Here is a 26,317-nt window from a genome sequence, read left to right on the forward strand (position 1 = left end):
AGGAAAGGAGCTGACAGGTTCAAGTAAGATCAAGGACATTTGCACCATGAAGCTATCCCCTTTTCCCCAAATTCTTCAGACACCAAAGTTTAATTGTTTTCCCTCCACAGAATATATGCATTGCTTATTAACAAAATTCTGAGGAACTGATTTTTGACATAAATAGAAATAACTCTCTAGAAATCATTCTGTCATTTCAGTTCTCCTACATTTAGCAGTATAGAATTCAACTTTCTTTTTGTTTTTTTTAGACGAGGTCTCGCTTTGTTGCCCAGGCTGGAATGTGGTGGCATGATCTTGGGTCACTGCAACCCCTGCCTCCTGGGTTCAAGTGATTTTCCTGCCTCAGCCTCCCAAGTAGCTGGGATTACAGGCATGTGCCACCATGCCTGGCTAATTTTTTTTTTTAATTGAGCCTTTATTTTTATTTATTCATTTTTTAAAATAATTTTTTAAAAAAATTTTACCTTAAGTTTTGGGATACATGTGCTAAACATACAGGTTTGTTATATAGGTATACATATGCCATGGTGGTTTGCTTCACCTATCAACCTGTCATCCAGGTTTTAAGCCCCACATGCATTAGGTATTTGTCCTAATGCTCTCCCTCCCCTAGCCCCTAACTCCCCAACGGGCCCGGTGTATATCGTTCCCCTCCCTGTGTCCATGTGTTCTCATTGTTCAGCTCCCACTTGTGAGTAAGAACATGGGGTGTTTAGTTTTGTTTCTGTGTTAGTTTGCTGAGAATGATGGCTTCCAGTGTCATCCATGTCCCTGCAAAGGACATGAAATCATTCTTTTTTTATAGCTGCAGCCCGGCTAATTTTTATATTTTTAGAACAGACGGGGTTTCACCATGTTGGCCAGGCTGGTCTCGAACTCCTAGAATTCAATTTTCTACCAGTTCTTGGAGCTTTGTCAGGATAATAATTAAAGTTGCTTCCTCAGCATATCCTTTTCAGGATTTCAGAGCTTATTAATGCAGTTTACAAGTGTGCAGAAAAAGTAAACATAGCAGGCCTGAGACTTCATCCCTAGGAAGTACTACTTACAAGATTGGTCCCTTTTTGTGAGTTTCGCTCTTGTTGCCCAAGCTGGAGGGCAATGGCATGATCTCAGCCCACTACAACCTCCACCTCTCGGGTTTAGGCGAGTCTCCTGCATCAGCCAGGCACACACTACCACGCCCGGCTTATTTTTGTATTTTTAGTAGAGATGGGTTTTCACCATGTTGGCCAGGCTGGTCTTGAACTCCTGACCTCAGGTGATCCACTTGCCTCTGCCTCCCAAAGTGCTGGGATTATAGGCATGAGCCACCATACCCAGCCACAGGATTGGTCCTTGACTGGCATATAGGAACTTGGACTTTGGGACAGTTCTCACCATCCTCAAAACTGATAAAACAGAATATGTGGTTTATGCTGAACATCTGCTTTCCTCCTGGAAATCTGGAATTTTGCTATGTGCCAAAATTTCTAGGAGTGCCTACATAACCAGCCCCTAATAAAAACCCTGGGCACTGAATCAGTAGTGAGCTTCTCTGGTTGACATTTCACACGCGTTGTCACAACTCATTGCTGGAGGAGTTACGTATGTCCTCTGACTCCACCAGGAGAAGACTCTTGGAAGCTTGCATCTGGTTTCCTCCAGACTTCACATTTGCCTTTTCTCTTTGCTGATTGTACCTCTTATACTTTTGCTATAATAAATAATAGCCATAAATACAACTATATGTTGAGTCCTGTGAGTCCTCCTAGTGAATCATCAACCCTGTGGGTGGTCTTAGGGACAATGACACAACAGATGAATAAATTTAAAAATTTGTATTTGTTACTAATTTCTGTAAAAGTTGTATTACTTAAAATCCAGGCAATATTTCTCATCATTATATGTTAGTATACCTGTTAAAATACAGAATATATTTAACAAAGTAATAGCAAACAGGCAGACAACCCAATGAGCTATCATTTTACTGATTTGTGGGCTATATAATACTGTCAAAAGAAACATACTGCCAGTTTTTTCTTTTCTGTTTTTTTTTTTTTTTGAGATGGAGTTCTTGCTCTATTGCCCAGGTTGGAGTGCGGTGGCATGATCTCGGCTCACTGCAACCTCCGCCTCCCAGGTTCAAGCAATTCTCGTGCCTCAGCCTCCCAAGTAGCTGGGATTACAGGTGTGTGCCACCACGCCTGGCTTTTTCGTATTTTTGATAGAGACGGGGTTTCATCAAGTGATCCGCCCACCTCAGCTTCCCAAAGTGCAGGGATTACAGGTGTGAGCCACCATGCCTGGCTACCACTGGTTTTTAAATCTAACATTAAAATATTACCTCTAAAAAAATAAAATATAACTTCCTAAGAAGCTAGAATCAGAATTTGACACCTCTGATTTTTTTCTCCTCCACATTCTTCATAGCAACTCCGTTCAATTTTCTTGCTACTTGGCTGAGATCCATCAGTTAGTAACAGAATCATCAAGAAGACACTGAAACCAAGAGACTGATCCTTCTGGGTAGTGCTTTATGGAAAAACCAAACTCCTAAAATAAAGGGAAAATGCCTGCAGTACAATCCGGGGTGTACAGGTGAAAGAGTGGGATGCTTGTTCTGCTTTAGGAGGAATGAAGTGGGCAGAATCTCGTTAGACAAAGGCAAGAATGCCTGTGGGCTATAATATAAAGGCATTGCAGGCATAAATGAAATTAGAGGCCCACAGAGAAAGCTGTGTGATCACTCCAAGCAGTGCCATGAACTGCTCTGGAACCCACTGTGTGTGTGTGTACACATACAAATACCCACTTTTAATCACACTTTTTAATAATCTGGTACCTAAAATAAATAGTACTGGCCCTTGTGGCTTTCCCATTATAATAAATATCAGATTTCTTTTTGAAGTACTTATTAAAGCTCCTACCGAATTTCATATGTTATACTATTAAAAAATCAAGTAAGGAAAAAAAAAAGTAAGGAAGTAAACCAAAATGTAACGTTACACTAATTTAAGAAGTTTTCTTTTTTGAGAAGGATTCTTACTCTGTCACCAGGCTGGAATGCAGTGGCCCAATCTCGGCTCACTGCAACCTCCGCCTCCCAGGTTCAAGTGATTCTCCTGTCACAGCCTCCCAAGTAGTTGGGACTACAGGTGTGCAGCACCACGCCCAGCTAATTTTTGTATTTTTAGTAGAGGCGGGGTTTCACCATGTTGGCCAGGATAGTCTTGATCTCTTGACCTCGTGATCCGCCTGCCTTGGCCTCCCAAAGTGCTGGGATTACAGGCGTGAACCACTGTGCCTGGCCAATTTAAGAAGTATTTTTATAAACTATTATTTCAAGCTTTTGGTTACTGCTCTTCACAGAATTCACACATAGCCATATTTGAGATTATGCTGATTGGAATAATATACTTGTGACTGATAGACATATACAACCTTTATTTGCTATTAGTTTAGATTACTTTCCCACCAAATTTGTACCAGAGGTGTTAACATGGGATATACTAACTGTTCTAAATTTCAGTCTCCCTCTATTCTCTGTCTAAAGACAACATTAAAGAAAAATGAAATCCCCAGCCTGACCAATGAGGTGAAACCCCGTCTCTACTAAAAATACAAAAATTAGCCAGTTGTGGTGGTGTGTGCCTGTAGTCCCAGCTACTTGGGAGGCTGAGACAGAATTGCTTGAAACCGGGAGGCAGAGGGTGCAGTGAGCTGAGATCGCGCCACTGCACTCCAGCCTGGGTGACAGAGTGAGACTCCCAAAAAAAAAGGGGAAAGGGAAAGGAAGGGAAAGGGAAAGAGTAAGGTAATCCAAATTTACTGAACTAATTCTTCAAAGAATTGTGAAAAAACAACTTGCTTTTAAATAGCTTTGACTATGAATGAGAGATTATACATAATTTCAAAAGCAGACATTGATAAATTGGCATATATTTCTCCCAGGCTCTTGAAGAAGCAAATTGAAGAAAGCAGAGAAGTGCTTACATTTTCCTGGTTTGGCTGGAATTCGAATTACAGTGGGCTTCCTGGTGGGTGCTGGTTGAACTGCTCGTTCTTTCATTGGTTCTGTTTTTGCAGGGAGCTGAAAGGGATCTAATGAAAAACATAGTTTTATTTTGCATGTTTTAGTTAACATGGACTGAAACAAAAAACCTCATTCATAATTTAAAAGTCATACTTTTCATGCCCCTGGGGAAACTATTCATGGATAAACAAAATCTCAGTTTGCAGAGACAAAAACAAAGTTGGAACTCATAAAAGGAAATAACTTAGTGTTCTGTAAATAATTCATGTGGCTTTTCTTCCTCTCTGATGAAAGAAATCGAGGATGATCTTGAATTATGTAGAAGCTGATCTTTCAGGGGAGTGTAATCATTTCATACACGTCTGCCTGAAAATGAGGGGCAATTGAGATGAGGAGACCATCTTTCCCACATCCTAAAGCCTCCCAGACGCCACAGAGAGGAAAGACTCTTTCCCTGTACACCCCCTGTGCCTGTCCCAGAATATTTACTCCCAGGTCCCTCATCCTACCCAGTGCTGTGCCTGGCACAGGGAAGGTGCTTAGCAGTCTCAGATTTAGTAGTTTCGTAAAACTACACTTCAGTAACATGAAAATGAAAAACATTCTATCCCAGAAATAAAATAAGGCATATCCCTTCAAATATTTAATTTTGGGGCAAGGATATATGACTCGGCATTCCTCTATCTTAACCAATTTATTAAGTAATTGCCGTTTTTGCCATTAAAAGTAATGCACCAACCCAATATTTTAAATGGATAGTATATACTTAGGAGAAATACTTTAAACAAAAGCATAGTTGTAAACCTTTTTACTGAAACAGTCTTTAACATAAATGTCCTTTTTAGTGGTTTGGAAAAATAACTATAACTTTTTTAAAAAAATGGGAAATCTACAAGTAAAAAGATTAGCAAAAACAAAAGAAAATGCTCTATAATGGATATTCTACTCAGCACCCAGGATCGCATGAGGCTGTCTTTGCTTTTATTTAACAAGAGGCGAAATGAGTATATGCTGTAATTCTGCACCTGTTCTATGGATCTTGCCTGTGGGGAGATACTCTCTATAAAACTATGCACTCCATAGCTCCTGTGATGAACAGCGTTCAAATTCTGCCTGTTATGAGGTGTAATTCAATAAGCACCTTTTGCTGACCAGCTCTTTGCAGGATACATGAATGGCTGAGCTAAGAATAAAAGCCCTTTTGGCAATCTGATACTTCGCCTTCTCTTCCACTCAGTTTTCAGTCAACCTCACCATCAGATACCCTGCCAGAGGCATCACTCTCTCACTAGCCACTTGCTCATATATTTATGCCAGTAACAGTGCTGGGTGGGGAAATATGACGGTAAAGTACAATCCTAGTTTAAGTTTCTTATCTACCACTTAGGAAGGGTCCCCAGATGGCAAGCTAGCTAAAATTATTATTATGCCACTGAGGAAAAAAGAAATAGATGACTCTCCGTGGAATCTTACCAGCTCACAGTGAGCGAGGCGAGTCTTATGTTAAAAACACCAACTCAAGATTATCAAAAGAATGGTATCAAACTTTAAAAAAAAAAAAGACTACTATATTAATAATATAACTTTCTTCCACTTTGACCTGTGTCACCCATAAAACCACAAAGCTCCTGTTTTCAGATTCAACCAAATTCCTTAATTATTTAATTTTATTATAACAAACATGTATTAACAAGTATAATAGTACATTTTTTACTTCACAGTAATATTTGTTGTAAAAGTAAGAAACAGTAAGAATTATATAAAATAGAAAAAGAAAACCTCTTGTAATCTCATCTCTCTAAAATTAATTATCATCTAAAATTTGGTGTATCTGTCCATGTATTTTCTATAAATATTACATGTATCATTATTATATAAATATTTTGAAAAACAAACCCACGATCATTTTATATCAATTTCTTTGTAGTTTTATATCAATTTCTTAGCACTTTTATATCAATTTCTTTGTAGCACTTTTGTTCATTCCATATTGACTGGGTGCCTGCTATGCATTAAATACTGGGAATATAGCAGTGAACAAAGCACAGAACTCTGCCTTCATGGAGTCTGCAATCCAGCAGGGAGATGGAGACAAGAAACAATACATGTAATAGACAAGGAATTTACGTGGTATATTAGAAGGTGAGAAGTATATTGAAAAATGAAAAAGGTGAGGAACTTCAGGTGTGGGCAGAAGGGAAGCAGGCTGCAGAAGGAAACAGGAGTGCAGTAGGTGAGGCAGGTGACATTGTCTTTCCAAAAACTGGATTTTACATATTTCAATAGTTCTTCCAATAATCGTTCACGGTGTCCTACCTTTCAAGTAGTATTTCTTTCTTTTTTTTTTGAGACACGGTCTCACTCTGTCCCCCAGGCTGGAGCACAGTGGTGCAATCATGGCTCATTGTAGACTTGACCTCCTGGGCTCAAGCAATCCTCCCACCTCAGCCTTCTGAGTATCTGGGACTACAGAAATGTGCCAGCATGCCTGGCTAATTTTCATTTTATGTAGAGATGAGGTTTCACTGTGTTGTCCAGGCTGGTCTGGACCTCTTGGGCTCTAGTGATCCTCCCATCTTGGCCTCTCAAAGTGCTGGGATTATAGGTGTGAGCCACTGTGCCTGGCCTGAAGTGCTATTTCTTAAACAGCTGCTTTTGGTACCAATAACCTGTTGGTTATTAGTTTAAAATTTTAGTTAATGAGGCTTTTGGGGTGGGTGTGAATGTGGAGAAAATCTTGAGCATGTAATGACTTAAATTGTTTCCCAAATCAAATTAAATTCTGGGCCAGTATAAGACCTACACCTCACATTTCACAAGTAAGGACATGGATGGGGGTAGGGGCGGGCAGGGAAAGGAGAAAAGAGGACAATCAGCACCTCTGAGGGGCTGAACACAGGAGGCATCCAAAATGTGCTTGCTATGGGAAGAATGGCCTCAGGAAATCCTGACCCAAATCCTGCACACAGTGTGGGCAGATCTCACCTATCGTGTTAAAGGGTCCAATCATTTTTTGTTTTAACCTGAAGGATTTAAATTGAAGTAGTATAGGTATAACTTATGAAGTATTCAAAGTGTCCTAGCTTACTCTCTCTCGTTTTTTCATTTTTAATACCATTAGCTGTTTTTTAATAATTGGCACTCAGATCGTGTGTAATCATTCTACTATACATGTCTCCGGAAAAAAAAAAAAAATTCTTTCTCCATGTAGCGAGGCAAGGAAGTCTTCGTGTTCCATCACCGCAGGCTGTTTGGCAGGAGTGGTCTGTTTAATGATCTCCCCCAGCTGTGCTCACTGAGTCAGTGAGCTCTGCATCTGCCTCTCCGTCTGCATGTTGTCTGGGCTGTGATCCATGCGAGGAGTGCAGATTAGTGGGGAGGATAAACAGCATTACTTCAATGAGAAGGTGGAGCCAGAGGCCTGTTTTTTATCTTATGATGGTGTGCAAGCTTCTCTCTAGCAACATAAGTTCACGTTTTATGTCTTTTCATAAGAGGGCTATTTTTTTCCCAACAGAAGTTATAAGTGCGCAACCTACAAAGCAAGGCTGGCACTTCATATTGGGGTACTCCAGACACCACCAGGTAAGAAACTGGATCATTAGTACTAGTTAAAATGTTTAACGTTCATAACCTTTGACTAGTAGTCCCACTTTCAGAAATTTATTCTTCAGAAATAAAAGCCTCAGCAGAAGTGAACATGCTTATGAGGGTATTTACTACAGCATTTTTTGTAGTGGCAAAAACCAACAAGGAACAAAACAAAATAACCTCCCCCCCAACCCACCAAATAAAAAACAAACGAAACAACCTGAATGTCCATCAACAGGGGAAATACTGAAGCAGCTATGATACACTATGAGGTATCAGGTGGGTATAAGGAGACAATGAATTAGAATTAGAATTATTATCCTGAAGAGAAGTGATAAATGTCATTGTTTAATAAAGCACTCTGCTGAGTAACAGGTGTAGGATGGTAAAAATTTCTGGAAAAAGTCCATTATGTATATATGTGTAAGCTTTGGTTTGGCATGCCCAAAGGCACAGAAGGCTGCATACTTTGTTCGCACTGGTTACTGTGGTGAGATTACATTTTTTTTTAAATCCAAAATCTCTGAATTGTTTGACTTGTTACAATGAATATATTTTACTTTTCTAACAGAAACAAATCCAATAAAATAAATTCAATCATAAGGAAAAAGTTACAAGACTAAGCTGAGTTAACACCTCTGCCAAACAAACCAGAACAAAACCACTTAAAAACAAGAGAACAAAAGAGGAAACTTCTGGTTTCTTTCGTTGCTTTTTCAAGGCAATAATGGCCATAAAATTTTCCATAAAGCAACTAGAAAAATAAAAACTCTTTTTTTGGGATTTAATTTAAAAGGAAATAATGCAGATATAAAATTTTGAATTTATCTAATTTAGACGTATTTAGTTCATAACAATTAGCTTCTATTTTGTAACCTTGAATAATATAACCATTTAGATAAATCACTGTTTTGTTATTTTAAAAATTTCTACTTATCAGAATCTGAGAGTCAGTGGGGGAAGCAGTTCTTCAGAAATGGCAAAGACGACAAGAGATAATTCTCCCAGTTTCTTTCAGCCTAATTGTGCTTATGTTCAGCTATTTTAAAAAGATTACTGATTAAATACCTTGTTAAAGGTAATGCCTCCACATGGTCTGAAATTCAAAAGGGATCAAAATGCTTACAGTGAAAACCAAATTCCCTGTTCTCTCCTATCCAGTTCCTTCATAAAAGACAACCTTTGTACCACCTTTTCATACATCACTGTACATTGCATTTGAAATTTAACACAAACAATAGCTAAAATAACACAAAAAGTATCCTGTATCTTGCATTTTTCATCTAATAATATCTTGGAGGTTGGTCCAAAGTAGGGGATAACAGGTCTCTCTCCCTTTTAATTATCACACAATACTCCATTGTTATGGATGTACCATAATTTATTTAAGCAGTCCATTGACATTTATTTCCAATATTCTATAGTAGAAGTCCTTAATTCTAGAGCCCAAATGGGCCCTCGAAGCTCTGGATATTGTACCTTGAATTGTGTACACATGACTAATGGCTATTTTCTTTTTTTTTTTTCCCCTCACAGCTCCAGTCATTGAATTAATGGCTATTTTCAAGGCGAGAAAAGCCTCTCAGGCTACCTCAGATTCTCAGAGTTTGGCAGTCTGGAAAGGGTTAAGAACTTGCTGCCATAATTCTATCACAGACTGCTCTTGCTTCTACAGAAAAACAGAACACAAAAAACACGGAGCATCTCAAGAAGAATCTCCTATCTGAATCTAAGACAAGAAAATGGCACTTTTGTCTACTTTTATTTGCAGTGATGGCATTTTTGTCTACTTATATGTGCAGTGTTTATTCTGTCTTCCCTCTACCCCTCACACCAGCACCAGGTATTCCACACCTGCTGGTGAACAAGCAGAGGCCTCTTTACACCTATACCCGCACGGTCTTCATTACTAGACTGAGAAAAACACTGACGATAAAGTAGTTTTCCACCCATTAACTGTTTCTAATAATATGCTTGTCATCACAATTAGTTTCACCATCCCTGGCTTGCTTTTCTGTCATTTCTTTCCCTTGAGTTCTGTTAACAGCAGAAATTGGCTGCTAAACTATTATTCTGGTCTGTGTAATGGGGCTGCCGGCAGAAACATTCTCCTTCTTCTGACAGCTGGGTATGATTTGTAAAGGTGTGAAGAAGAATTGCTAATACTTCTGGGCTCCATTACATTAACCTGGAAGGCATTCTACCCAAGAAATGAATCCAATATTAAACTGCCTGTTTTATGAGTTTTCCTTTAATAATTTTTCTAATCTTTACGATGTTTTCATAGCTTCAGTATTTGCAGATCTCTATTTCCTGAGATTAATATGGCAACTTCATTTTATGAATGCTATTTTATTAGATTTTCTTTAATTTTGAGGTAAGAGAAAGGGAAGGGAAGACTTATTTGTAAGTTTCTCTTCTTTCTCCTGTGTTCCTCTCCCAGTTTCTGCCTGGTGTCTGGATGATTAGGCAAGGTTTCCCAGGACCATAAACCTTTATTTACAATGACAATGCTACCAAAATACCACCAAAAAGTCACAAAGCCCCAAATCGAAAAGCAAACAAAAACCCCTCCACGGGTTTTTGTCAAGGCATTCAGAGGTGATCCTGAAGGCCTCTGGAGGGCGTAAGCAGGGAGGCAACAAGGGCCAGTGTGCAGTACAGAAACTCCCCCTGGGTAGCCACAGTATGGAGTGTGATAGGCTTGTCTGAGTGGGCTCAATTTAGGAGGCCACAGCAGCCATCAGAGTGTAAAGGCCTTTATAAAGTGGGGCAGAACAGGGAAGGATGAAAAGGAGAGGCAGAGTCAAGAACTATTTGGAAGGTAAAACCAGCAGGAGTTGGTAACTAATTAGATGTGAAGGCAGAGAAGTAACAATCATAAAACTACTACTTAATGATCATCGTATTTCACACAACGTGATAGCGCTTTCCTATATGATCACATTTAACCCTTGCAATAACCTCGGTGAGGAGTAGTATCATGTCTTACAAATGAGGAAACAGAGGCACTGTGAGGTTAAGAAAATTGCCCAAGGTCACATAACAAATGTGGTAGACCCTGGCAGACTCCAAATCTGAACAGCTAGTCACTGCGTGACACAGTGAGAAGACTCAAGGATGATCTCTGGGTTTCTCCAGGGAAGGCTGGTGTGTGTGATGGTGTCACTAGTGAGTTGCAAAATATAGGAAGAAGGCACGGTTTAGAAAGAAGATAGTATTCAGCTCAGTATAACTCCATAGTCAAGAGCAATGGTTAAAGTCAGATAGCACAAGCAAATTACACACTTTGCTAAAAGACGCCCCAATAATTAAATGTTGTGCAATGAAGTGGTAGAAATCAAGAAACAGAAAAGGCTGAGTATGAAGCATGAGACTGTATTTATGTTGAAAGTATATTGTTGACCTTCCTTTTTGAAGATGACTATAATCATCTGCTAGATGATACAAAATAAATTCTCAGCAATTATTAGTCAAGTTGCCATCCCCATAGAAACTAGCAAGTTCTACAAAAGGTAATATTTCTTCAGCTTGCTGCTGTTGGGTTTATCTATCCCTGTCCTTCTCTGAATCTTGTTAATACCAAAAATGCTTATACAAGAAAATGGTTATCAAAGACTTGAAAAGTTTTTAAAGTGTTGCCTGGTTAAGGATTCATGAAAATATTGGGTAGCAACATTATACAGTGAAAAATAAACTAGACTTAGAATAAAAACACTAAGTTTGAATCCTGACTTGGACAATCGTTTTATGACACTGGGCAAATGATCCATAGATCTCTCTCAGTCTCACTGTCTTCATCTGCAAACGTAGGCAGTGATATCTCACAGAGATTGTTGCAATTATTAAATAAAATAATGTATATCTCGGTATCTAGGAGAGCATTAGGTACACTGCAGAAGCTTAATGTATTCAAATGTTTTTCCTTCCACCCTTTATGGACAAAAGCCATGTATGTCTTTTAGTTTATATGCTAAAATGTTGTGTGTCAGTTACAATGTTCTGTGCATGATGAATATTTAATAATGTGTTATGTTTGCTTTCCTTTTAAATACACCTGTGTTATGCAGAATTTGGTTTTGAAATCACAGAGCCTGTACTATTTTGATGCATGTTAAACATTTATACAGTGACAGTTAACCTTTTGAAAATTCTATTAAGTTTATACGTTCACAAATTCCATGCAAATAAGTAAACAGCAGTAAAATAAATCTTATCAATGACAAGTAGAGCAGCTTAGTTTGACAAATCAAAGATAAGCTTTATCATCACACTCTCCAACGGAACAGTGAGAAGAAAGAAAACACACTCTCTACCTTCTGGGATATTTAATTGTACTGATCTTGGCAGCTACCTTACAACTGTTGTATTTTATTTACAAAATTTTTCACTCTCAAGGGAAGATGTTCTATGAAGATTAAAGGAACAATTTTGCAACATCTGGCTGGGTCTTCATTCTGTACATTTTCGAGTCCTACCCTGGAGCTGGCCCCTCGCCCAGCACTCCCAGCTGAGGCCCATTTCATCTGAGGAGCCCCTCTGGGGCCAGGGCATGACTTCCCATCTATGAAAAGCCTCCTCTGCATCCTTCTACACATTCCCTAACCTCCCTGGATCCTTTCAATGTGAAGCCTGAACTTCCAACTGTCAAGAGTCAGGGAAGCCAGCCCCACAAGCTATTATAGTTTAGCCCCTAGCCCCAGTCTGCTTACTTCTGGCTCATATCATAGTAATCGATGCATGTGTCTTCCCCTTTCTGACTCCATCACCCTCATCCTGTATTTCCCCTTCCCTCCCTGTCTCCATTCCCCACTTAGCTCTGTGTTTTGTGATCTCTCTGTTCATTCCTGTCTGTTTCTACACACACACATGCATGGCACATACTTGCATACACACATCTCAGTAACTTACGTACTAGAAACTAAAACAGCAAGTGCCATTTAAAATACCCTATTATGAGTTTAGATTCCCTTCCACTGCTGATTTTTCACTTACCTAGAACCATCTCTGAACCAACAGATTCTTCAGCCAGGTTTCCCGATGGGGTGGGCAAAACATCATCATCAAAGCTGATGAGATCGATGTCCCCCAAGGGCTTGCTCTGCAGAACTGGAACTGGAGGGTTGGCTGGGGGCCCTTCCCCCAGTGACTTGTATGCTTTGGCTTGTGATGCCCCTGCGAGTCGGGGAGGAACAGTGACAGGTTTCAGTGGAGCTGAAGGGTCGGTGGGATTTTCTGAGGAAACAGATTTCTTCAGCAGCAAAGGCCGCGGGGCAGGAGTTGGCACTTTCTTCCCACTGTCAGAGCTCTCAGCCAGGGGCCCTCTTCCTGGAATCTCAGGATTAACACTTCGTATAAGGCCAGGGTTTGGTTTCTTTGGCAATTCAGGTTTGGTAACTGGGAGGCTTCCTGCTTCTTGCAGGGGAGGGCATGGGGTGAGTCCTTCCTTGGAGGTCACCTTGAGTCTGTTCTCAGTCCCAGAGTCCCACTCTCCAGAAGCTCTGCTAGCAGCTGGTTTGGGAGCTACAGAAGGTTTCCCTGAGGAAACAGTAGGCTTTGGAGGAAGTGAACGTGGAGTAATTTCTGGTTTCTTGGGCAGTCCTGAGGTTTCTATATTTGCCTGACTCTCAAACACTTTAATTCTGGAAACAATACTATTTTGGCTTTGTTCCGTGTTCATAATGTTCATCACTGTCTGACTGTCTGAGGTGCTAGCGTTGTCCAGCAGAGACTGAGGCCGGCCTGGGGATGACTCCTCTCCTATGGCTGCTGGGCTGATTTTCTGGTGACTTTGCTCTTTACTGTGAGAATCTCTGGGTATTGGTCTGAGGTTGCTTTTTGATCTTGGTTTTGGCACTGGACATCTTGTAGCACTGGGGTTTTCTGGACAATTCTGTTCTTCAGAAATATCAAAGACTATTAAAGGTGCCACATTCGTTGGAAGATTGCCAGATGAGACTGTTGGGAAAGGCTGAAGAGGCTTGAGAGGTGCCTGTAGTGCTGATGAGACCAAAACAAAACCAAGACAAATAAAAACAAGCCATAATGTTAACAATTTATAAGAAAAAAACACAGAAGATACACAGATTTAAAATTACATACCTGGAATATCAAGAGATTTTGGTTTCTTTAATTAGTTAAAAGTGATTCAAAAATGGAAACGTTTATTCTGTTTCCTGTAGGAGTGCTCTTCATATAACACATTTTTTTTTTTTTTTTTGAGACAGGGTCTTGCTCTGTTGCCCTGGCTGGTATACAGTGGCTCTAACACAGCTCACTGCAGCCTCACCCTCCAGTGCTCAAGCGATCCACTCACTTCAGCTTCCCTAGTAGCTGGGACTACAGGCACACCCCACCACACTCAGCGAATTTTTGCATTTTTTTTTGTAGAGATGGGGTTTCACCATGTTGCCCAGGCTGGTCTCTTTTTTTTTTTTGAGACTGAGTTTCGCTCTTGTTGCCTAGGCTAGAGCGCAGTGGTGCAATCTCGGCTCACCTCAACCTCCACCTCCTGGATTCAAGTGATTCTCCTGCCTCAGCCTTCCTGAGTAGCAGGGATTACAGGTGTGCGCCACCATGTCCGGCTAATTTTGTATTTTTAGTAGAGACAGGGTTTCTCCATGTTGATCAGGCTGGTCTCGAACTCCCGACCTCAGATGATCTGCCCGCCTTGGCCTCCCAAAGTGCTGGCATTACAGGCGTGAGCCACTGCGCCCGGCCATCAGGCTAGTCTCAAACTCCTGTGCTCAAGGAATCCACCCACCTTAGTCTCCCAAAGTGCTGGGATTGAGCCACATGAGCCACTGTGCAACACTTTAAAAAAGCCTAACAGGACAACCACCCTTAGCATCCTATCAAGTATAAGTTGCTAAATATAAGATACTTCTCAGTGGGAATGAATGGAATCAGCGGTAATACCCACCATGAATTATACGGATAATGTTTTTGTGATATAAACTAGGGTAAGCACAAGAGATTGGGGTTGCAGTTTGTAAGAATGATCTATTACAATAATCACCGCATACCCAAAAAAAGCAAGCACACAGTGATCACACTGACTGGGCAGCAGAGCTCAATGAATTATACACAAATTGCAAATTATTTTAAAGGCTGGAAGCCTACAGATTACTTCCCTAGAACTAGGTCAGAGTTAGGGAAGACAAATTACTTGCATTACTTTGAGGCAGATCGTTGTCTACTTCTGAAAAGTCAGTCTGAGTTGCAGAAGTAATAGTGTGCCTTGGAGTAGCAGCAGCATTATTATTATTTGTAGTATTAACTTGAACTTGGTTGATTTCTTTTATAACTTGTTCATAAGATGGTGGGAGCTGAAAAGTAAAGAATGAAGATTTTAGACATCTAAGGGCAATAGCCAAGGTGTTGACAGTCTCACTGTTCTTAGCTTCGAATTTCATTTAAAAAATAAAATGCAAAGAGATAATGTAATGTTTATTCACCTCAGCAGGAACCAGCTCATTAGGCCTCCAAGAGCCAGCTGCAGATGATGTAGGAAATCCCAATCCTGGGGGTGGGGTTCCTGGAAACCACGAGGCTGGCCTCAGCGGCTCAGCTGCCACAATGGTGATCTCTGGGCGCCTAGTGGACAGAAACCTCAGTGAGGTTTTGCAGGATGGTAACAAGCTACTGTCTATCTGTAAATGTCCAAAGATTCATGAAAACCACCACCACCCAAAAAGTTATAAGAACTAACACAGTCACAGAAATGACCTGTCCGGCCTGGGCTGTCTCTGACAGTACACCTAGACAGGCTTCAAGGGAGCACACGACAATCATCCTCTATGACTTTGGCCTCAAAAAGTTAGAGCTGGACCCTTGGCACACTTGGCTCTGCCTTGGTTGATAAAAACTAAGTAAGGCCTATACAATCTCTTCAATTCAGAGCTATCCAGCCTTAGGGCAGACATGTAGCATAAGGTATAAAAGCCCACCAGTCAAATAGAATTGTTTTTCTGTTGTTATTATTATTATTATTTGAGACAGAGTCTCACTCTGTTGCCCAGGCTGGAGTGCAGTGATGTGATCTCGATCTTGGCTCCCTGCAACCTCCACCTGTCAGGTTCAAGCAATTCTCGTACCTCAGCCTCCCGAGCAGCTGGGATTACAGAAGTGCACCACCATACCCGGCTAATTTTTGTATTTTTAGTAGAGATGGAGTTTCACCATATTGGCCAGGCTGGTCTCGAACTCCTGACCTCAAGCAATCTGCCCACCACAGCCTCCCAAAGTGCTGAGATTAGAGGCGTGAGCCACCACACCCAGCTTGGTTTTCTGTTATTACAAAGCGCATACTCTGAAATGAAAATTACTATTTAAAAAGAATATCCTCTTCTGCCTTACTTCATCTCTGTTACAGTTCACAGTTATGTTTAAGTGTTTTGGGTTTACATGTTCACTTCTAGACTTTGGGATGTGTCTCTGGGTTCATGGTCAGTTTTGTATATGATTTGATGATTAATCTTTAATACTGGAGAGCTGTAGTGATTTAGCATGGCTCCTTTTATCTTTTTCTTAATCTGATTCTACCTTCTCATGTTTAAAGTAATTAATTAATTTTGCAGAGACAGGGCCTCGCTCTGTTGCCCAGGTTGGACGGCAGTGGCGCAATCACAGCTCACTGCAGCCTTGAGCTCCCCTCCCCTCAGCTTCCTGAGTAGCTGGGACTACAGGCACATGCCACCATGCCTGGTTAATTTTTAAAAATTTTTTGTAGACATGAGGGCTCGCTATCTTGCCCAGGCTGGTTTCGAACTCCTGGCCTCAAACAATCCTTCCAAAGTGTTGGGATTAAAGGTGTAAGGCACTATGCCTGGAGCATGTTTACATTTTCTCTTCAACCTGATTTCCTAACAAGCACCAACTGTGTGACCCTGAACAAATCAATCAACAGTTTTGATTGGAAAACTCAGTTTTCTCATGGGACATATATGGATGATAATACCTGCTCTGCCTTTCTCTAGCACTCTATGGAAAATAAAAACAAAAAACCACTGTCATTATCAAAATTATGCATTACATACACACTCATGCTACATTGTGAAACAGTAGAAGCTGATCATTGATTAAATTTGAACTGCACTCCCTAAAAACCTCTGCTTATAGCTTTTGTCTAAACAGTAAGAGTTATTAGTTAATAAATGTTAAGCATCGTATGTACATTAATTCTTATGATAACCTTGTGATGTAGATATGATTAGCACCATTTTAAAGATGGGACAAAGAAGCTAGCGAGATTAAGCAGCTTGTCATCCAAGGTCATATGGTAGAAAGTGGTGGTCAGGATTTGAACTTGGTTCTGACTCTAAAGTCCTTGTCCTTCATTATTCTATGCCATACTGTAAGAAATTTGACAGCTGGGACCATGACTTATAAAAACCTCTCTATCTGATTGAATATCATGATGTAATGTAAAAAAAAAAAATCTATGCATTCATTTAGCCATTTGTCCACTTCTCCCATTCTTTTATTTGTCCATCCATCCTTCCATCCATTCGATTGTCCATCTGTCCACTGGTCCTTCCTTCTATCTACCCAAATATTATCTCTTCTTCCTTCTCTTTTCCCTTCCTTTTTCCAAAAAGCCGTCCAGCCTTTATGCATCGTGCCTATCCCCTCTTTTCCTTTCTTTATCCTTTCATTCAATTTTCTATCCTGTCATCCATCCATTTGGTTAGGCAACAAGTACTACTACGTAGCATGAGGTACAAAGCATTTCTCTGAAGCAGTTACAATGCTTTACATGTAGCAGTTGTTTAACAAACATTTAAAAAATCAACTTCAGCAAATAATTACACTCAAAAGAACATTTTCAAGCCTGTATCACTCATTCTCTCAAGCAAAATCATCTTTCAAACTTACAAGTTAATTCAGGAGATATACTGATGAAGCAGAATATAAGAATACATTGCTTATGAAAGCAAAACATTTAACTTGCTACCTGATAACAAACTTTTATTTCAGTTATTAGCCTAATATATGTTCTCCATTATAAATATAACCATACCTTCTGTCTCGATGAAGTTCACTCTGAATAGAAGTCCGAGAAGCTGTTGAAGAAGGAATAAACTAGTATAGTACAAAATTAGTACGTTCGGTAAGGGTTTAAATTTTTACAGATTACACAATTGGAAAAAGCTTATACTTGACATCATATAGAATGTATGAATTTTAATATCCTTAAATAAAAAAGTAAATCAAAATAATCATTTTACTGGCATAAAGTTAATTATGGTTATATATTGGAGATTGCATAATATATAGATTTCAAAAACTCCCCAAAGAACATTCTGTAGTTGTGAAAATAATTTGAAGGATGAACAGAGAAAAGAAGATACCTATTAAATATAAATTGCATGGTTGGAGCATTAAGATGATGACATGAAGTAACAATGGGCAAAAAAATTTTTAAATGTCTATTCCAATCTATATGACTATGCTTTCGTGAGGTTTGTTTATAAATCTATTGTAGAATGAAACTGGTCAAATTTCCATTTTTAGTCTAACTTATCTGAAATTTTATAACCTTTAAGTTGTTTTATTATTTATTTTGAGACGGGGCTCACTCTGTTGCCCAGGCTGGAGTGCAGTGGCATGGTGTTCAGGGCTCAATTTCCCAGGCTCAAGTGATCCTCCTGCCTCAGTCTCCTAAGTAGCTGGGACTACAGGCATATGACACCATGCCCAGGTAATTTTTTGTATGTTTTGTAGAGATGAGGTGCTGCCATGCTGCTGGTCTCAAACTCCTGGGTTCAAGCGATCCTCCTGCCTTGGCTTCCCAAAGTGCTGGGATTACAGGGATGAGCCACTATGCCTAGCCTTTTATTATTTAAATTAAGATATAATAATAAATGTAAAAGGTGTTCAAATCACTTTTATAAACGTGTTTATAGCATATATTATTATATATGCAGCACTGACTTTTTCCTTAATTCTCAAACTCAAGTCCTTAAGCTTGATAGTTAAAATTTTTCCCCAAATTTTACTTCATAAAGTAAACCAAGTCTTAATCAGATAATCTGGAACATATCACATATGGGGTCATTTTTCTTTCCTTTTCTTTTTTTTTTTTTTTTGAGACAGAGTCTCGCTCTTCACCCAGGCTGGAGTACAGTTGCATGATCTCGGCTCACTGCAAGCTCTGCCTCCTGGGTTCATGTCATTCTCCTGCCTCAGCCTCCCGAGTAGCTGGGACTACAGGCAACTGCTGCCATGCCTGGCTAATGTTTTGTATTTTTAGTAGATATGGGGTTTCACCATGTTAGCCAGGATGGTCTTGATCTCCTGACCTTGTGATCCACCCGCCTCGGCCTCCCAAAGTGCTAGGATTACAGGTGTGAGCCACCGCGCCCGGCCCATATGGGGTCAATTTTTATGTAATAGAGACTATTACCTCTATTTTTCAAGGAACATATTCTAAAGATCTCTTTGGGGAAAAAAATCTTCAAATACTATACTGTAAAGATTCGTGCACAAAGGAAATTTGTTTCAGATATAAACTATTTTAACCATTTGCTTTCATACCTCTGTAATACTCAACTTGTTCAATTCTTCCTATTTGAAAAGATTGGAAGCATAGATCTTTCCCCTCTCCTATTAACTTCTGCTTCTCTCTGAACAAGGAGGCTGTCAAAACTGGGGGAGGCAGGGGTGGAGGTGGAAGGTGGGAATGAAATTTAGGCCGGATTGGAGCCGTGACAGGTAAACCTCTGCTGGGTTGGCAAAGCAAACCTCTAACATCTGAAACCAAAACCCCGGGTCTACTTGGAGGATGTCCTCATATTCATACCGTCAACTGGTTTGACTGACCATTAACTTTTTTTTTTTTTTTGAGATGGAGTCTTGCTCTGTTGCCCAGGCTGGAGTGCGGTGGCGCGATCTCGGCTCACTGCAAGCTCCACCTCCCGGGTTCACACCATTCTCCTGCCTCAGCCTCCCGAGTAGCTGGGACTACAGGCGCCCACCACTATGCCCAGCTAATTTTTTTTTGTATTTTTAGTAGAGACGGGCTTTCACCGTGTTAACCAGGATGGTCTTGATCTCCTGACCTCGTGATCCGCCCGTCTCAGCCTCCCAAAGTGCTGGGATTACAGGCGTGAGCCACTGCACCCGGCCCATTAACATTTTTATCAGGAGCTAAACCAAGTTGACAGGGAGGCTGGAGATCTGCATGGTGTGTCTGATTGGTAAGAATGGTTTCATTAAGTCAGAGGCCCACTCAAGTTTGCTACAATCTCATCACCACCATCACTAACACTGAAATCAGCAGGGATAACACTTCTAAAGGCTTCATGTTATCGTCACAAACATACCTCTTCCACGGGGCATTTTTGCTGTGTACTATTCATGAGTGCTAAGGGAAAAAAAGAAGGGGTTATAGAAGAGGAAAGGAAGAGCAAAGAGTGAACCTAGTTGTCTAATCTTTAAAAGGAATTCAGGAGCATGACTGTCTTGCCATACCACTGTTTACCCCTGCTATGCACACTTAAATGGAAAAGGAAAGTTGATGATCCACAGTTTCAGAGAGTAAAGAAATATTGCTGCAAAGATTTGTCTGTGCAGACCAGGATATCCACACACATAACCAGTCAAAAAACCCGCTGGTAGGTTTCTTTTTTTTTTTTTTTTTTGAGACAAGGTCTCGCTCTGTCACCCAGGCTGGAGTGCAGTGGCGCAATATTAGCTCACTGCAGCCTCGACTTCCCTGGCTCAAGCAATCTTCCTTCCTCAGCCCCCCTAAGTAGCTGGGACTACAGGCATGCACCACTGCACCTGGCTACTTCTTGTATTTTTTGTAGAAACGGGGTTTTGCTATGTTGTCCAGGCTGGTCTTGACTTCCTGACCTCAAGTGATCCGCCCACCTTGGCCTCCTAAAGTGCTAGGATTACACGCATGAGCCATTGTGCCTGGCCTCTCTGCAGTTTTTAACAAGTTTTTAAAAATCTAAAAACTATTTTGCAAAATCAGTTTGCTACTTCAATAAGGATTGATTTTAAAGTATGAATAGTACTTAAAAAAGGTAATTCAGTAGTCGATTTACATTGTTTCAAATTAGCAATTTTAACTTGATTCTGCTGGTTCACACCAGAGGTCATTCGTAGCAGGCCCCCTGGCAGCAGACTGGCACTGCTGCTGCAGAACACAGAGGGGTCTTGCAGTCGTACTTACAGATCTCCTTCGGCACATCCTTCGAGAATCACTGCTTTCCCCTCTCCTCTGATTTTTTTCACACTCACTCATCTATGAAATCTTTCTTTTCTCTCTTGATCCTTCTGGAAAAACTGACACCTTCTGTCAGTGCTGAACAAGATTAATAGCTACAAACACTTTCGGTTTTTACCGCAGATTTTCATGTGTTGTCTTATGCTCTTTCTGCTAATTTCTCAACTATCCGGTTATATATCTCATTTTCACTTCCCCAGATTAAACAAATCTGTTGTAGTTGCCAGGAAAATCGAATTTGCCAGAGTGCTCATTTAGATAAGCATGTCCCATTTTACCTTTCTGCCATAAGCTGCTAGTCTTGTACGTTTTGGGTTAATGCCACAGAATAAAGGCAGTATTTTCAGTAAAAGTTATCCTATCATTTCACAGAATTATTTTCAAACTTTTCTTTTTTTTTGAAATGGGGTCTCACTCTGTTGCCCACACTGGAGTGCAGTGGCGCGACCTCGGCTCACTGGAACCTCCGCCTTCCAGATTCAAGAGATTCTCCTGCCTCATCCTCCCTAGTAGCTGGGATTACAGGTGTCCACTACCGCGCTGGGTTAATTTTTGCATTTGTAGTAGAGATGGGGTTTCACCATGTTGGCTAGGCTGGTCTCAAATTCCTGACCTCGGGTGATCCGCCCGCCTCAGCCTCCCAAAGTGCTGGGATTATAGGTATGAGCCACTGTGCTCGGCCTATTGTCAAACTTTTCTAGTTCAAGTGGTTAAATTCTAAATACAAAACAGATTCATGTCAGAGTTGAGATGTAGATGTGCAGTATTACCACCAATAAAGAATCTTCTTGAATTCCAGCAGGATCTCAAGCCTGGAAAGGCCCTCAGCGATCGACCTACTCAAACTTCACAGAGGAGGAGACTGAGATACAGAGGGGTTAAATGAATTATCCTAGGTCCAACAGCCCTTTAGGAGCAAGGCTAGGAGCGGTTTGTTTCTTGAAGCAGTTTAACTCTATGTGGAGCCAGGAGAGTGGGATGCTAGCTAGTCTTGATCTAAATAATTCAAAATTATCAATTAAATGATGTCAGAAGAAATAAACACATAGAAAGATTATTAATTACACATACCCTTGCCATAGAACTATGAATGAATGATCAATGAACTATGAATGAAAGATCAACGCAAATCACAATAATATAAGAAACTTATTGACTACATTTGTTTGGGACAGGGTATGAGAGTTAGATGCATTTGACATGATAACAAGAACATCTGTGAAGTGGAAAGCTGAATGGCCTTGAAGTCAGGAAGCCAGGTTCATATCTCAGCTCTACCTTGTGAAGCCACTTAACCTTTCTGAGACTCAGTTTCACTACCACATGTAAAATGGGTCAACACCTACCATGCAGAGTGCTATTCTATAATGTATGGAAACAGTGCCTGACTTATAGTAGGTAAGCAATATTAACTAAGTCTGAATTTCAGAAAATAATTTTCTCTTAAAAAGTTAATGAAAGGAAGAATGTAAAATTCTAGATGTATCCAATTAGGATATATCAAAACACTTTACCAAAAATATTCAGGACTCATAAGAATACATGCAAAGAAAAGGACCCCAATGCGTGACTGGAACCAGAATGATTATGAAATAAGTTGAACTACTAACAGTTAAGGAATATCACTTTAAAATGGGATAAAGTCTTTCTGCTTGCCAGGGTTAGATGACTGAGTATGGGATAGTAACATATACATTTTAATGGGCTGGCTGAGATAAAAATTATTTACAGCTTTTTCTTATAGAATAGGCAAAAAGAAGAAAACAAAAGGGAAAGGCACAATTGTTCCTCATTCTGTATTTATATGCTATCATAAAAGGATCTGTTTGGCCTTCCTGCCTAAACATCAGGAATACAAGTTTACTTTAGTGTTTACAAAGTGACTGACAGAAGAATTAAAAGACAACTGACTTAAAAACCAAAAAACACCAGCTACTTCAAAGAAAGAGTTTTCCCTTTGTTTCATATCCTCCTTCCTCTCTCTGCTAGGGCCCTGTTTCATCGTTTTCTCTTCTTTCATGGCTTCAGTCTGATCCCTCCACTGACTGTTTCCCCGCTGCCTACAAATGTCTTCATGCTTCCTCATCCTAAGCATGGTCAGATCTCCTCTTTCCTTAATTCTGCCTCTTCCTCAAACTACAGCCCATATCTTTCCTGTTCACCACCAAATTTCACAAAAGAGCAGGCTACCCTAGCCGTCCCAACTTCCACATATTCTATTCATGGTTGAAACTGAAGTGTGGCTTCCAACTTCAATATTTACTGAAACTGCTCTCTCATGGGTCTGCACTGACCTCCTAAGCGCCAGACACAAGAACCTGTTCTCAGCACCTTTTGCTTGGCCTGGCTGTAGTATTAAGAGCTACTGGTGATTCGTCTGTTCCTTTTAAAATCTCCTTTGACCTCTAAAACACAGCTGTCTCTTGTTATTTATTTATCTATCTATTTATTTATTTACTTACTTACTCTGACCATCCCTTTTCAGCTTTTACTGCCCATGTCTTAGCTGCGCCTTGCACAGCATAGGGGTCTCTAGGTAAGCAAGATCCCTCTTGGGGCATCCATGGGAAGTCAGGCACAGGTTGTGATTCCCTAACAAAAAAGTCCTGAAATCCAAGGGAGTTAAGGTAAGAAGCCAGGGAACAAAGGCAGGAGCCCACAGATATGACTCAGTGAAAGGAGGCCTTTCACAGCAGGGCTGGGGTCACTGGGTCATGCATTTTTGCCTTACGCCCCTTGAAGGCATAGCTTGTCCTCAGATGTCAGTGTCTCCAAGATTCTATCCCTTCTCATCTTTCCTATCCTGTGTACTTTCTCCCTACATGTTTGGCTACTTCCAGGATTTTGCTTTTAACTGTGATTACTCTAAGTTATATCTCCAGCCAATAAATTCTTACCTAAGTTCTAGACCCTAATTTTGTATTAAAATTATCTCTCTGCCCGTCATCACCTACCACCCCCAACCCAAGGGTTATAAGGCATGAAAGGCTATCAAGAATTTTTCATTTTTATATCTGAATTCTTTTCATCCTATACCATAGCATTCCCACATATTTATAGTTCACCAATGAAGCAAAAAAACGGCGTAGGGAAACATGGCATATTTTTCTGTATTGTCACCTAGTAAAATTTTCACTGGAATTGTTCAAATGCATGTTCTTCATGACCTGTGAATATCCCAAATTCATAATAAATATTACAAATTATGGGCCGGGCATGGTGGCTCACAACTATAATCCTAGAACTTTCGGAGGTCAAGGCGGACAAATCACTTGAGGTCAGGAGACCAGCCTGACCAATGTGGTGAAACCTCATCTCTACTAAAAATACAAAAATTAGCTGGGCATGGTGGTGGGTGCCTGTAATTCCAGCTACTCAAGAGGCTGAGGCAGGAGAATTGCTTGAGCCTAGGAGGTGGAGGTTGCAGTGAGCCGAGATCGCGCCACTGCAGTCCGGCCTGGGTGACAGTGAGAGACTCTGTCTCGGGGGAAGAAAAAAAAAAAAACCAAGTTATGCTTCTAAAAATAGGGCACGTTCTCCTCAGGGCGGTAACCTCAGTTCAAATAATGTGAAGAACATCTAAAATCCTATCTTTATCCTTTTCTAACACAGGCAATCCATGTTCTATTTTTAAAGGGACCTTTCCAGAGCCTTTTATTTAAAAAAGTGTTAAAATACCACACTAATAGCAAGTTTTGAAGTTTTAACCAAGAGATAAGGACAGAAAATAGAAATGTTCCTTTCTGATGGGAATTCTGCTCTTAGCACTTCTATCTTGATGTGGCAGTATAAGCCCGTCTTTATAGGCACTTATACAGTTAAAAAATAAATTGTAAAGAGTACCTGTAGAAACAAATGAATCACAAGGATTAATATTTCTTTTTTCTTTTCTTCTCTTTTTTGTTTTTTTTTTGAGACAGTTTTGTTCTTGTTGCCCAGGCTGTGAGTGCAGTGGCACGATCTTGGCTCACTGCAACCTCCGCCTCCTGGATTCAAGCGATTCTCCTGCCTCAGCCTCCCGAGTAGCTGGGATTACAGGTATGTGCCACCACATCCAGCTAATTTTTGTATTTTTAGTAGACAGGGTTTCACCATGTTGGTTGGGATGGTCTTGAACTCCTGACCTCAGGTGATCCACCTGCCTTGGCCCCCAAAAAGGTGCTGGGATTACAGGCATGAACCACTGCACCTGGCCAGGGTTTAATATTTCTTAAACCTGTAAGATATCTCTAACTCTAGAAAATAGTTACATAAAATTTATATTAGATCACAGAAACTAACTAGATAGGCAAATTAAAAAAAAAAAAAAACAGATTTATACTATCATATTTGGGATTAAGAAAAAAAAAACCCAGCTTTGTTCTGTAAGAGAAAAACACAGTTCTGAGAGACTGGCTTATCAATAAATACAAGCTGAAAAGTAGCTGTTTGTCTGAAATGCTTTAATACTTCTTAGGAGAAGCTACTCTTGGGTTCTTTGTAGATGTGTCAGATACAATCACCTGCTGGAAATCTAAATCATCACTTAAAATTATTACAGAGGAAAATACAGACAAGGAAAAAACAAACTTACATCTCTTGATTACCGCTCTAATGGATGACAAGGGTCCTTGGCTAGAAAAAGAAAGAAAACTTATTATACATTCATTAATCCTTTTGAAAAGAGTCATTCATAAGGCCAAGTCATTTCTGGGATTCAATATGGTGCCAAGCCACAAGTTTGATACATTATTTACTGGCCTATCCTCTTTACAAATCAAAAATTAAGGAAATTTTTTTTTTTTTTTTTGAGACGGAGTCTCGCGCTGTCGCCCAGGCTGGAGTGCAGTGGCCGGATCTCAGCTCACTGCAAGCTCCGCCTCCCGGGTTCACGCCATTCTCCGGCCTCAGCCTCCCGAGTAGCTGGGACTACAGGCGCTGCCACCTCGCCCGGCTATTTTTTGTATTTCTTAGTAGAGACGGGGTTTCACCGTGTTAGCCAGGATGGTCTCGATCTCCTGACCTCGTGATCCGCCCATCTCGGCCTCCCAAAGTGCTGGGATTACAGGCTTGAGCCACCGCGCCCGGCCAAATTTTAAAAATTACCTTTAATTTGTTTTATGGGAAATATATTTGCGGTATAAGTAAAATTTTGCCTTAAAATTGCTTTCGTAGCTGCTTACATATCTTCCAGTGAAAACCTGGATACCACTCGTAATTAGACAGCATTACATCGTGCTCAAAATAACTTTATTCCTTATAGCTCTTTTGTGTTTGACACTGAAATTCCTGTCTTCACATATCACATCAAAGTACATAAGCTATATAGTCAATTTGACCTAAGGACCAACAGCATTTCTTCTTAAGATCAGAATTTAAAACATCACCACCTAAAAATAAAATAATCTTGTGAGACTTTCCCCTCTCCCTCCCAGACTCCCTGTCTCTCTCTCCCGCTTCTTTCTCTCCCTTTCTCCCCTCCTACGCAACAC

The 26,317-nt window shown here is 40.3% G+C and overlaps 1 protein-coding gene across 4 annotated transcripts in view; it reads right to left on the reverse strand.

Annotated features, from left to right (window-relative positions):
* SH3D19 (SH3 domain containing 19) overlaps positions 1–26,317 on the reverse strand; it is a 198,770-nt gene that overhangs the window by 39,960 nt on the left and 132,493 nt on the right. For 2 of the 4 annotated variants that reach the window (XM_025385229.1, XM_025385230.1), the window contains exons 3-8: positions 25,420–25,460; positions 17,631–17,673; positions 15,067–15,205; positions 14,787–14,937; positions 12,605–13,609; positions 3,979–4,086 (exon numbers count right to left, since the gene is read on the reverse strand). In XM_025385229.1, the coding sequence (XP_025241014.1) occupies positions 3,979–4,086; positions 12,605–13,609; positions 14,787–14,937; positions 15,067–15,205; positions 17,631–17,673; positions 25,420–25,460 (1,487 nt within the window). Of the gene's footprint in view, positions 1–3,978; positions 4,087–12,604; positions 13,610–14,777; positions 14,938–15,066; positions 15,206–17,630; positions 17,674–25,419; positions 25,461–26,317 lie in introns of all 4 variants that reach the window. The other 2 variants (XM_025385228.1, XM_025385231.1) reach the window with 1 other exon arrangement.

This window comes from Theropithecus gelada, chromosome 5 (genome assembly GCF_003255815.1).
Source record: "Theropithecus gelada isolate Dixy chromosome 5, Tgel_1.0, whole genome shotgun sequence".
Classification (NCBI taxonomy): domain Eukaryota; kingdom Metazoa; phylum Chordata; class Mammalia; order Primates; family Cercopithecidae; genus Theropithecus; species Theropithecus gelada.